We start from the raw sequence: 14,348 nt of genomic DNA on the forward strand, positions 1-14,348 counted from the left end.
CACCTTGTCCATGTCATCAGGCCTCATCAACTGAACCAATCCCAAGAAGTTGCAGCAGACGTTACACGGGATACCTCACTGGGGCCCACCCTAGATGTGGATGGGGCATCAAGATTGCTATGGAGGCGAGCAACTTTACCCTCAAAGTGCTTTGCAAACAAGCAGTGGGCCTCCTAAGAGTCTAAAACTCCATTTACTGGAGTTGATGTCAACAGACCCCTGATAATATGGGAAAGCTCCACTGGACGGCTACTTCAGGATGTGATGGTGTCAGAGAAGTGGGCCTACTTCGCTGCCCTCACTGCCACATTGTAGGCACAGTTCCAATGTTTTACTCGTGTTCCCTGCTCTTGGTGTAATGAAGTGAGATGACTGGGACAGCCTTCAAATTGGTGGAGGAAAGGCTGAGTGTGTTTGAATTTTTTCTTTACAGTGTCCGCATAGGCCATGGCCAGACAGGCAGTGGGGTTTATGCATTTTTGATGATGTCATAGAACACTGCAGCCCAACCTCATTCAAATATGCAGAATACTTCTTGAGACCAATGCTACAGTCAGTATGTGACAACAGCCCAGAAGTTAGACAAGCTGCTGCTTATGGTATTGGAGTTATGGCACAATTTGGTGGGGACAATTATCGGCCTTTCTGCACAGGTATGTATGCTCAAAATATCTACATGAGATCCAGATATAGCTTAATTTGGCTAATGGGACATTTCAGTTTGCCTGAGTAGCTATTTCTAGTAATAAGCATGCTTGAGGAACTCCTGTGCACCAGTTCAGTGATGAGTGCTACTGAATGTGGGAGAAAATTGAACTTGTAAAGTGAATCTTGAACATTCTAAATTCTAATCACATCTCTTATTAGCACATGATCTTCATTCTTCAACATACTAAGCATGTTGATTAGAAGACAGCTTGCCAAGAGTAGAAGCCATGTTTCTGTATTTATTTATTTATTTTATTTATTTGTTAGATTTTTATACCGCCTGACTAGCATAGCTCTCTGGGCGTTGTACAGCAAAAATACAAAAATGCAAATACATACAATAAAAACCCATAATAATACAACAAGAACACATGTAAGAAAATGAAAAATCTAAAATCAGTTATAGCAGATTTTAAACTAGATTAGAATTAAAATTAAATTAAAATGCCTTAGAAAAGAGGAAGGTTTTAACTTGGCGCCGAAAAGATAGCAAAGTCGGCGCCAAGCGCACCTCATCGGGAAGACTATTCCACAGTTCAGGGGCCACTACCGAGAAGGCCCTAGTTCTTGTTATCACCCTCCGAGCCTCTCTCTCAGTCGGGACTCGGAGGAGGGCCTTCGATGTAGAATGTAGTGTACGGGCAGGTTCATATCGGGAGAGGCATTCCAGCAGTTATTGTGGACCCACGCCGTGTAAGGCTTTATAAGTCAAAACCAACACTTTGAATCTGGCCCGGAAGCATATTGGCAGCCAGTGCAAGCGAGCCAGAACAGGTGTTATGTGTTCAGATCGATTGGTCTTCGTTATCAATCTGGCCGCCGCATTTTGCACGAGCTGCAGCTTCCGAACTGTCTTCAAAGGTAGCCCTACGTAGAGCGCATTGCAGTAATCCAATCACGAGGTTACCAGAGCATGTACTACTGATGTTAGATCCTCCCTGGTCAGATAGGGACGTAACTGGGCCACCAACCGAAGTTGGTAGAACGCATTCCGTGCCACCGAGGCTACTTGAGCCTCAAGTGACAGGGAAGGATCTAAAACAACTCCCAGACTACGAACCTGTTCCTTTAGGGGGAGTGTAACCCCGTCCAGGACAGGGTATATATCCACTATCTGGTCAGAGAAACCACCCACCAGCAGCACCTCAGTCTTGTCAGGATTGAGCCTCAGTTTGTTAGTTCCCATCCAATCCATTATCGCAGCCAGGCAATGGTTCAGCACATTGACAGCCTCACCTGCAGAGGATGAAAAGGAGAAATAGAGCTGCGTGTCATCAGCGTACTGATGGCAACGCACTCCAACACACTGTACCCATAAAGGACAGAGGTACTCACAAGGCAAGGGCAGGCTGTTAGCTCTCATCATCTCGTCGCCCAGAGTGGCTGGTGAACCAGCCAGATGGGCGACTAATAAATTCAATAATAATAATAATAATCACAATGTGGTATTGGCACACCCCCATCATTGCAAAGTTTGTCATATTTTCTTCCAAAAATTGAATGAGGCTCTCGCTACTGTTCTTAATTCTGCCCCCATTGCACACCACAAACTCATCATAGGACACTGTATGTATGCAGGACAGCCATGACAGAACCTTGGCTGTAGTTGTTACTGAATTTTTCTCTCCCATTAGACCATATCTTTCCATGCAACCCAAACCTGTCATCCAACTGGCAAGAGCCAAAAACCCTTTGCTACTTTTCCCTTAGTTATTTTTACTCTACTCTTCCTCCAAAACCCTAGGGGGAATGCTCACATGGTCTTCCCCTATCCTCACATCAATCCTGTGAAGTATACTAGGCTGAGGAAGAATGACTGACCCAAAGTCACCCTGCTAAGCTTCATGGCTGAGTGGGATTGAACTTGGGTCTGCCTTGTCAGAGTCTTAACACTTTCTGTTCTACCACACTTGTTTCTTGCTGCTGGTTAGCAAAATGCTTTTTCAGTCTTAGAATGCCAGGATCTCAAAGTTCATTTTGTACAGAACCCTTCATGATTAATGAGCAAATGTATGTGAAGCTCCTTCAATCATGTTACAAGATGATGGTAGGATGCCATTTGCCCTTATTGTATGTGGAAAGTAACTAATTTCCTAGTTGAATAGAGATGTGAATTAAGTAGAGCTGCTTTGGTTCGATTCTCACTCTTCCTCCTCTCCCCCCCCCCAAAAAAAATCTGGGTTGACAGATCAGATTTCAGACTGTTGTAGGGAATCCAGGGCAGGGGGAGGGCAGGATACTAGGCCTGACCAGCACTTCTCATGAGCGAGTACACATCCTAAAACATATTTCTGCATCGTGCAGAAATTCCATGACATGTTAGGCAAGTCTATGTGGAAAGGGTTCCCTGAAGACAGAAACTTGAAAACCACTGTTTTGTCAAGGGTTCAGCCACAAATACCACTGGTGTAAATGCAGCGTGAGTTTTAATTTATTACTTGAGTACAATGAAATAGTGTCAAACTTGGTCTCAAAAAAGAGGTTATGGCTGTATTTCAGAAAACTTATCTTACATGCTGTTTATCCTTTGCATATATAACTTATATTCTGTTTATACTATATACAGTACATTCATATTGGTATAAAGATTTGTTTAAGCATGTTAACCATTAATAATTAGAAAATAAACTACAGATTTTCTGGAGGGGGTGTCCTTCAAATTCACATTGCCTAGATTTTAGTATGCTCTTTTAGTGCATGGAACTTGGAATTATTATATGCTAATAGTGAATGTTTTCAAATGTGGATCCTTAGATAGCCAAAATGGCGGTATCATCAGGCTTCAGAGAAACCCAAGGCTTGCAAAAATGCAAAAGGTTTTTAGGGAAAACATTATGGGGAGACATCCAAAAACAGGCAAGTGAAGACTGAGCATACTCAGTGGGCGCTGAGTGGACAAATGGAAAGCCAGGGTTGTGGGGGCAGGGGATAGAACTGGAGTATCCTGGAAGAGGGCATAGCTGTCTGACTAGAACCTTGAATAGGAGCACTCCACATTGCAACTTTTTGTTGCAGGTTCCACTTGTTTTGCAGCATGCTTTAAAGCAGGTGGCTAGCCTTTTTTAGTCTGAGAGCTCTATTGGCTCACTGCAACCCCTCCAAGGGGACTGTATGCCTAACGTCTGTGGGGCCAAAGTGAAAAAAATGAGCGAAATCAGAAAAGAAGTTAAATGAAATTAATTTTTCTGATTTTTACAGTATTGAAAATGTAGCGAGTTAAGGGACATGCACTAATTAAAATAGCACAAATAATTTTACTAGTTTTGGCAGTATTTAAAATGCATTGAATTAGTGGACATTAGATTGACATGCACTCATTTTAAAAGTACTGTGTTGAATTAGAGAACACAAATATGCACACACAGACATAAGGATGTGCGTACAAACAAGAAATCCCCCCCTCATTAGGCCACTATAGTGCTAGAGCAGAACAGAGTCAGCTTTCCTCTCCATTGCTCCCTCTCCACTAGAGCAGAGAGGGCCATTTCCCTCTCCATTTTCTGCTCTCCACTATAGCATTCTGGCAGTCTCTACCCATCATTGTGGATTACAATGATGCAACTGCAAAAGGTGGAGATGATTGATATGATGAACAGGGAGAAGGGATTATCTGCCACCTGGTGGTTGATACCTCTTTGCCTAGCCCAGTGCCATGGTGAGGTTGGCAATCCTCGATGGGCTGCACACACACACACCCAGCCCTAGTGTTGGTGCTGTTACAGGCAGAAATTGGGTTGGGGTATTGGTGGGACACGGAAAGACATGGTGGGCCAGATCAGGCCTGTAGGCTGCCAGCTCACCAGTCTGCTTTAAAATGTATTTTTGTCAGAAACTTTCACATATTAAATGCAAGGTATTTTTTTCAAATGTTGCATTATCAGAGGCGCTTCCATTGCTGGTGAGAGTTATTCAATCAACAGATGCCAAAACCAAAGAGAATGTCAATGCAACAGAAAACTGCATTTCAGCAGTTGGGAAGATCATGAAGTTTAAGCCTGACTGTATAAATGTTGAAGAAGTACTGCCTCATTGGTTATCGTGGCTTCCTCTGCATGAAGACAAAGAAGAAGCTGTTCATACTTTCAATTATTTGTGTGACCTAATAGAGAGGTAAGAAGAAAATGCAGCTTGAGGCATAAAGTTTTAGACTTGCTGCTACCTGCTTTCATTGTGTGTGTAGTTCAACATCTGGTCTTATTTTTTATTTTCATGTGTTACATGTTTAGATTTTATTTACAGCATTTCATTTTACATAACCATCAAATGTAAAAATTCAGTAACCTCTGATAGTGTCTGCAGTTTTAACCCTCTTGTGTATTTGAATCCTTATCTCTTCCCAAAGAGGTACAAATGTTTCTCCTGTTCTGTTCCAGTCATCCTCCTCCTCCTCACTGTGTGATGTGTTAAGAGAATATTGCTTAAAGTAATAGAAACTGAAGTAAATAATACGTGTCTGTCTAAGCATTAGAAATGTAAACTATCTCAAACATTTAAAAAGAAACAAGCAGACACATATTTTGAATCAAACAAGACGAGGCAATGGGGAGTAATGATAGAATCTCTTCATCTCTCTCTCTATTTGGCAAATAACAGCCATTCTGTACCCATAAGAAAAAGGGTTAATTTCCTCAGTGTCACACTCCCAAAATAAAGAGACGGGATATCCAGTCATGGGACTTTGTTTGGTCCCTAATAATGCAGTAGCTGATTTATGTTAATTCAGCAGTCAATACTTTAAGCATAATTTATTGTTGACACTGTTGTAAAGTTTAAAAATGTAAAGCATAAAAGTGTGGGGTTTCTTAGAGGAACTTCACATAAAATTACTGTTTAAAAAAACCATAATTAGCTGACAATACCATTTGACCCCAGTACTATATTAATATTTTTTTCCAAACATGACACATATATCCTTCAATATTTTCTTAAGCCAATTTTTAAATTGTCAAATGCTTCAATAATTGTTTCTAATTTTTCAGTAAAAAAGGAATATCTTTAAATGGGCAATAGTTTAAAAACATAAGAACGTAAGAAGAGCCTGCTGGATCAGGCCAGTGGCCCATCTAGTCCAGCATCCTGTTTTCACAGTGGCCAACCAGGTGCCTGGGGGAAGCCCGCAAGCGGGACCTGAGTGCAAGAACACTCTCCCCTCCTGAGGCTTCCGGCAACTGGTTTTCAGAAACATACTGCCTCTGACTAGGGTGACAGAGCACAGCCATCATGGCTAGTAGCCATTGATAGCCCTGTCCTCTATGAATTTGTCTAATCTTCTTTTAAAGCCATCCAAGCTGGTGGCCATTACTGCGGCTTGTGGGAGCAAATTCCATAGTTTAACTATGCGCTGAGTAAAGAAGTACTTCCTTTTGTCTGTCCTGAATCTTCCAACATTCAGCTTCTTTGAATGTCCACGAGTTCTAGTATTATGAGAGGGAGAAAAACTTTTCTCTATTCACTTTCTCAATGCCATGCATAATTTTATACACTTCTATCATGTCTCCTCTGACCCGCCTTTTCTCAAAACTAAAAAGTCCCAAATGCTGCAACCTTTCCTCGTAAGGGAGTTGCTCCATCCCCTTGATCATTCTGGTTGCCCTCTTCTGAAACTTTTCCAATTCTATAATATCCTTTTTGAGATGAGGCGACCAGAACTGTAAACAGTATTCCAAATGCAGCCACACCATAGATTTATACAACAGCATTATGATATCAGCTGTTTTATTTTCAATTCTTCCTAATTATCGCTAGCATGGAATTTGCCTTTTTCACAGCTGCCGCACACTGGGTCAACATTTTCATCGTGCTGTCCACTACAACCCTGAGGTCTCTCTCCTGGTCGGTCACTGCCAGTTCAGACCCCATGAGCGTATATGTGAAATTAAGATTTTTTGCTCCAATATGCAGAATTTTACAGTTTTTTATATTGAATTGCATTTGCCATTTTTCCGCCCATTCACTCAGTTTGGAGAGCTCTTTTTGGAGCTCTTCGCAATCCCTTTTTGTTTTAACCCTGAACAATTTAGTATTGTCAGCAAACTTGGCCACTTCACTGCTCACTCCTAATTCTAGGTCATTAATGAACAAGTTGAAAAGTACAGGTCCCAATACCGATCCTTGAGGACTCCACTTTCTACAGCCCTCCATTGGGAGAACTGTCCATTTATTCCTACTCTTTGCTTTCTGCTTCTTAACCAATTCCTTATCCACAAGAGGACCTCTCCTCTTATTCCATGACTGCTAAGCTTCCTCAGAAGTCTTTGGTGAGGTACCTTGTCAAAAGCTTTTTGAAAGTCTAAGTACACTATGTCCGCTGGATCACCTCTATCTATATGCTTGTTGACACTCTCAAAGAATTCTAATAGGTTACTGAGACAGGACTTTCCCTTGCAGAAGCCATGCTGGCTCTGCTTCAGCAAGGCTTGTTCTTCTATGTGCTTAGTTAATCTAGCTTTAATAATACTTTCTACCAGTTTTCCAGGGACAGAAGCTAAGGTAACTGGCCTGTAATTTCCAGGGTCCCCCCTGGATCCCTTTTTGAAGATTGGCGTTACATTTGCCACTTTCTAGTCCTCAGGCACGGAGGAGGACCTGAGGGACAAGTTACATATTTTAGTTAGCAGATCAGCAATTTCACATTTGAGTTCTTTGAGAACTCTCGGGTGGATGCCATCCGGGCCCGGTGATTTGTCAGTTTTTATATTGTCTGTTAAGCCTAGAACTTCCTCTCTCGTTACCACTATTTGTCTCAGTTCCTCAGAATCCCTTCCTGCAAATGTTAGTTCAGGTTCAGGGATCTGCCCTATATCTTCTACTGTGAAGACAGATGCAAAAAATTCATTTAGCTTCTCTGCAATCTCCTTATCGTTCTTTAGTACACCTTTGACTCCCTTATCATCCAAGGGTGCAATCGCCTCCCTAGATGGTCTCCTGCTTTGAATGTATTTATAGAATTTTTTGTTGTTGGTTTTTATGTTCTTAGCAATGTGCTCCTCAAATTCTTTTTTAGCATCCCTTATTGTCTTCTTGCATTTCTGTTGCCAGAGTTTGTGTTCCTTTTTATTTTCTTCATTCGGACAAGACTTCAATTTTCTGAAGGAAGACTTTTTGCCTCTAAGAGCTTCCTTGAGTTTGCTCATTAACCATGCTGGCATCTTCTTGGCCCTGGTGGTACTTTTCTGATCTGCGGTATGCACTCCAGTTGAGCTTCTAATATAGTGTTTTTAAACGACTTCCAAGCATTTTCAAGTGATGTGACCCTCTGGACTTTGTTTTTCAGCTTTCTTTTTACCAATCCCCTCATTTTTGTGAAGTTTCCTCTTTTGAAGTCAAATGTGACCGTGTTGGATTTTCTAGGCAATTGGCCATTTACACGTATGTTTAATTTAATAGCATTATGGTCACTGCTCCCAATCGGTTCAACAACACTTACATCTCGCACCAGGTCCCGGTCCCCACTGAGGATTAAGTCCAGGGTTGCCGTCCCTCTAGTTGGTTCCATGACCAACTGGTCTAGGGCATAGTCATTTAGAATATCTAGAAATTTTGCTTCTTTGTCGTTACTGGAACACATATGCGGCCAGTCTGTGTCCAGGTAGTTGAAGTCACCCATTACTACCACATTTCCTAGTTTGGATGCTTCCTCAATTTCATATCTCATCTCCAGGTCTCCCTGAGCATTTTGATCAGGGGGACGATAGATCGTTCCAAGTATTAAATCCCTCCTGGGGCATGGTATCACCACCCACAATGATTCTGTGGAGGAGTCCACCTCTTTTGGGGTTTTGAGCTTGCTGGATTCAGTGCCTTCTTTCACATATAGAGCGACACTGCCACCAATACGTCCTTCCCTGTCCTTCCGATATAGTTTATATCCAGGGATAACCGTATCCCATTGGTTTTCTCCATTCCGCCAGGTCTCCGTTATGCTCACTATATCAATGCTCTCCTCTAAGACCAAGCACTCCAGTTCTCCCATCTTGGTTCGGAGGCTTCTAGCATTAGCGTACAGGCACTTGTGAGCAGTGTCTCTCTTCAAGTGTCTTTGGCACTTGTGGTTTGGCCTGTGGTAATTTTGCCCTTCTGAATTGATATCCTGTGCCCCTGCTCTCACAATGCCTACTTCTAGGCCTACCTCTTTTAAAATTTCATCATTTCTTTCGTCTTTATCCCAAGGGGGAGGTTTATTCCGAACCGGACCTTCCTCAGCTCCTGTCAGGTTTCCCCCCTCAGTCAGTTTAAAAGCTGCTCTGCCACCTTTTTAATTTTAACGTGTTTCTGAATAACCAAAGGGAACAAATGTTTATTGTCTTATATGTTTATTGTGCATATGTTAACACTGTTTTGGTCGTCCTAATTAGGTAGATGAACTTTAGATTAGTTAACCCTGGGTGGGGAACTTGTGGCCCTCCAGTTGGTGTTAGACTCTAGCACTAACTCCCATCAACCCCAGCTAGCATGCCCAATAGTCAACTATGATGGGAATTGTAGTCTAGCAACATCTGGAAGATCACTGGACCCCTGCCCCTGATTTAACCAGTACTTGTTACTCTCTGTGCCAGTTTCCAACATTTCATCACTCTAATGAAGACGTAGGCAACATTGTGCTCTCCAGATGTTGGGCTACAGTTTCCATTATCCCTGACTGTTGGACATCGTAGCCTGGGTTGATGGGAATTAGAGTCCAGCAGCATCTGGAGGGTACCACGTTGGCTACCCCTGCTCTAATGTGACAAGGAAAAGTATCCAGGGAAGGGCTATAACAATAGGGGTTTGTTCAAGTCTCAGGTGCTCCTGTTGAGTTTCATGGGATAAAATAAACATACTGAAATCTAGGAAATAGTTGAAAGGAGACAAAAAACTTTTCATTTTAACTGAGGCAAAGAACATGGCTAGTCCTCAACCCAACTGTGTCCAAGAGTGAATGGTAAATATTCACTTATATACAAGAAAGTAATCCTGCATTTGGAGGCAAAAGGACTGTGGAACTTGCTATCCTTCCCCCATCCATCACATTTGATGTGGCTTGCTAGTTTAAGAACATTAATTGTAACATCTGAATGGAACAGCCTCAGGCACAATTAAGTAAGTAAGTAGACCTCTGTCAAATTCATAAATTGAGAATAACTGTATATTTTAGCAAAGGCTTTTTATATATTCCATTATTTATGCAGTGCCCTGCATTTAATCTGATACTTTAGTTGAGTCTTCATTAAGATAGTTGAAATAATATTTTGCTTCTTCATTAGTTGGTTTTAACATCTCATATGCAGTATCTGCTAAATCTGACCAGTGATAGTACATAAAGCTGTTCCAGGCTTTGTAACCTGACTTCATGTTTGTAAGTCAGAGTTCATTTTTGGGGAAAAGCAATGAAATAATAAAGAATAATCTCCATCCAGAGATTAAAATCCTGAATATGTTTTGAAAATACTCCCTTTTTATTTAAGCAAGCACTTGTGACCTAGGTTGATTTTTTTTTCTAGTGGCAGGCTTTTGTTTCATCTGCATTTACAGGACGCTAAAAATCCAGTCACAATTTTAATATAACACAGTCCATTAAAAATAACCTTCAAGTCAGCTGTAATAGGCCACTAGTATCTCCTTGGTCTCTATGCTTCCATTGCCGTTGCATTCTACATTCCTTCGTAACAAAACGCACTGGAGCCGTGACAACTATTGTCTTAGATTGTTCCCCAGTGATCATACAAGGACTTTTTGTGGGGGTGAACAGCTTTGTTTCAACCCCCTACATCCCAAAAAACACCAAGGCACTGCATCAAAAAAATTGATGAGGTCTGGTCAAGTTCTACCAGTGGATAGGAATATTTGGCTTATTTTCATTTTAATTGTATCTTTTGATGTAGTAGTATTTTGCTTTATACCTGGTATACAATGTTATGTGCAATTCTCTTTCCTTCATGTAAAATAGAATATTAATATGCCATTGTATAATAGGGTTGCCCAAGGATGCCTAGTGAGGTCATGGCAACCTGGAATTTGAATGCAATATTCAATATTGCCGTCCTAGGCTCCTACTGTGAGGAAGGGCAGGATATAAATCAAACAAATAAATAAATATTTATATAGAAACCTATATAGTGTTAATGCAGGCTAATTTATTCTTTTTTTCTTTTACCTTCTCAACAGTAATAATCCCATTGTCCTGGGCCCCAACAATTCTAATCTGCCCAAAATATTCAGTATAATTGCGGATGGTGAAATTAATGAAGCAATCAAGCATGGAGATCCATGCACCAAACGACTGGCTAACGTAGTTCGGCAAGTGCAGGTAAATGCAAATTAACATTTTTATGGTTTGCACATTATGCTAATCCAAACCATGGCTTAGCACAAAAGTGCTGGCTCTTGAGGAGGAGATTGAAGCAGCTAAGCCAAGGTTTGTCTTGGCATGCCATCCGAACCAGGTTGTTTGATTAAGATCTCTCATCGACTTCAATCTGTGGTTAAAATTTGTCCCATGATTATAGGTCATGGTTAAGGAGGAGAGATCTTGATCACAGCCCCAGGTTGCAATGACATGCTAAGCCAAACCTTGGCTTAGTTGACGTCCCACACTGACCTGAAAAGTTCATAGAGGAGCAAAGCAGTTGTGAGCAGTCAGAGTGAGCCATACTCTCACCATGATGTCCAAGCCAGGCTAGTATGTTAGGCTATTTTGTTGCTTGTCAGAATTGACACCATTTTCCCCAAAAGTGGTAATGTCCTTAAATGTGGAAAATAGCTATGAGCAATTTCAAATTTCATTTAGAATGATAGCAGTAGTCCAGTGGACCCAGAATTTGATGTGATGTGAGCAGCACAACTACATTTTAGAATAAATAAATAGTAGATGGAATGCACAGATCATACGGCTGTAAAGCATCACACATTTGAATTATATACCTTGCCCAAGAAGGGTAGGCAAGACAAATAAGATTGCAGATCTTGAGATTCAACAAAAGCCAAAAGAAAGGAAGGCTTCCTGAAGTAGTGTGTCAAGTTTTTGCTGGGGTTTTGTCCTTTTAAACCTAGTTAACTTATTCTTTAGCTCCCTAGTCTTGCATCTAATAATCACCATACCCTTTCTCTAGAACAAGTTTTCAAATCCCATCAGCCCCAGCCAGCATGGCCAGTAGTCAGGGAGGGTGTGAGCTGGAGTCCAACAACATTCACAGGCCACAGATTCTCATCCCTGCTTTAGAAGAAAGACCTCTAGAATCTCTACAAGAAACAGTGCTGATTATTTAGCTGAAGGGCTTTTATATTTTGTGTTCTAATAATGCATTTTAAACTTTTTAATGCTGGTTTGTCTCCCTACACTAACTGTAGGGGGGGGGAGTTGGATACTTTTAAGAATGGGAAAGATTTTGTATGAAAGAGTGTTTTCAAATGCTCCAACAGAGTATGCATGCTTAACTTACCCACTATTTTTCTTTCGTTCTCTAGACGTCTGGAGGTTTGTGGACAGAATGCATATCTCAGCTCAATGCAGACCAGCAGGCAGCCATACAGGAGCTCCTGAACGCTGCGTAAAGGGCCTTAATTATCATCCACAAGAAAACTCCAAATAAACATTTACCCTTCGGTTTAGGTTTCTTTGTTTTGTTTTTGAGAGAGAAAACTAGTGCATGTAGGCCATTCTGCAACCTACAAGCAGTGGCACAGGAAGAAACAGTTTCAAATGGTGTTGCAATGAATTTCTACCCATCAGCATTGAAGGAGCTGCCTGTAAACCCTGCAGTAGCACTGAAGAGTATTTTTCTAATGGTATGAACCAACCACATGATGGTGAAAGGGAAACAAGTTGAATTTCCATTACGCATAAACTAATTAAGACAGTTTTAAGACCAGGTATTCAGTAGACACCCATTATAACAGATTACAGGCATTTTTACCCTCTAGTGTTAACATGTGTTGGAGTGTGAGTATTTTTGTAGGGTAGAAAATACCCTTCTGCCCACCAAACCAGTAGATTAAGAGACTATAAACTGATGGCAACATCGAGCATGAAGACTTCATCGATATCGCATTCAGTTTTCTGAAACAGGCTTATGTAGTGAGTCAATGAAGAAAGCCATTGAGCTCTCAGCCCTTGAATGTGAAGTGTCTTTGGCATGTCCAAACGGTATCTCATCCACTCCTCAATAAATGACATTGAAATACAATCAAAGCTTGTGTAAAAGTCCAGTGCTGTGTGGTTTCTTGTTTGGTTTCTATGAAAATAGATTGTTTACTTTTCCAAGTACTACACTTCCATAATCATTTTTCAGTCTTCCTGTTTCATTGTGCAGATTTAACAAGCCCCTTCTTGCACTACTTAGGTGTTCTCCATATGTCTCTTTTTCATTGGACCCAGTGTCATCTTTTCTGAAAGACGTAAAATTCAGCAACCAAATGTTTCTGCTTGCAGGACAGAATGGCCCAGTATTTCAAAATTGACACATAGTGTCCAACACTGTTTCCCAATCTGGATCCTTCATACAGTCCTTACTACTGCCTTGCAAAAGCCTCTTTCAAGCTGCTATTTCCTTTAAAAATACTCCTTTAAAGTTATATTTTTGGTGGTTGTTACTACAGTCTGCAGAGTTTCTGAGCTTCAGGCTGTCTCAATTGAAAAACATGTAGAAATTTTTCATAAGGACTAGGTGGAATTTTTGCTTTAGCAAACTATTTTATATCATACAGTATAGTAATCTTGTATTATACAGCCATGACAATGGCTGAATGCTATAGCCAGCATGGAATTTTTGCATTCTGCAATGTTAAATTGGAGATACCCCCATGCCATTCTGCTGCTTCTCATAAGCTCATTTCAAATGAAAACTGTACAAAACTTACAGTCCTGAACTCAGAAACACTTGCTTAACAACTCTCAAGTTTTCATGGTGATACACAAAACAGAACTGAAAGTTCAGTGTGAAACGAGGGGGGAAATCCAGACCCCTGTTGGACTTTTTTATGTCAGTGGTCTCATAATTTGTTGAAATTAATTAAAAATCAGCTATGTTCACAGAGTACCTGTAATCCTATTACTGACCTTGCCCCATACTCTGACCTTAAAAGAAATGTCTGGCTGATTTTTAATTAAAGAAATTTTACGTTGAAGTCTATTCTCAGTAAGAACCGACTATCAGTGTTCTAAAAGCCAATCTCACAGCCATTTGGCTTGGCTGATAGGGGCACACCCAGGCCAGACAGTTATTCCAATTTAGACAATCCTGGCTTCACCCAAAGAATCCTGGGAAGTGTAGTTTGTGAATGGTGCTGAGAGTTGCTAGGAGACCCCTATTCCCCTGACAACTCCAGTGGTCAGAGTGGTTTTACAGCCCCTATTTTGGGAATTGTGGCTCTGTGAGGGCAATAGGACATCTAGCAACTCTCAAGATCCTTTACAAATGACACTTCCCAGAATTCTTTGGGAAAAGCCATTACTGTCTAAAGTGAAATAAAGGTCTGATGTGGATGTGGTCAGGGACAGCTTTGGTTTAAATTTGGGTGGGAAATTGCATGTGCCTGCTGTGGAATAATAAGGTAGAGGAAATGCAGAAAAACACCCATAGTGTTAACAATGATTTCCTTTTGAAAAGGAAAGGGTCTGTCCTTTAGCTTAGTGCCCACCCACGCAATCTCCTCCCAGCCCCCTT

General features: G+C 41.1%; 1 protein-coding gene across 1 annotated transcript in view; it reads left to right on the top strand.

The window, feature by feature from the left end:
• Window positions 1-12,290, top strand: part of IPO5 (importin 5) — a 56,128-nt gene extending 43,838 nt beyond the window's left edge. Inside the window, exons 23-26 of the mRNA XM_061626552.1 lie at window positions 434-653; window positions 4,590-4,818; window positions 10,852-10,993; window positions 12,151-12,290. Of these exons, the coding sequence (XP_061482536.1) occupies window positions 434-653; window positions 4,590-4,818; window positions 10,852-10,993; window positions 12,151-12,237 (678 nt within the window). The 3' untranslated portion in view covers window positions 12,238-12,290. The remainder of the gene's footprint in view (window positions 1-433; window positions 654-4,589; window positions 4,819-10,851; window positions 10,994-12,150) is intronic.
• The last annotated feature ends 2,058 nt before the right edge of the window (window positions 12,291-14,348 follow it).

Source organism: Rhineura floridana, chromosome 5 (assembly GCF_030035675.1).
Source record: "Rhineura floridana isolate rRhiFlo1 chromosome 5, rRhiFlo1.hap2, whole genome shotgun sequence".
Lineage (NCBI taxonomy): Eukaryota > Metazoa > Chordata > Lepidosauria > Squamata > Rhineuridae > Rhineura > Rhineura floridana.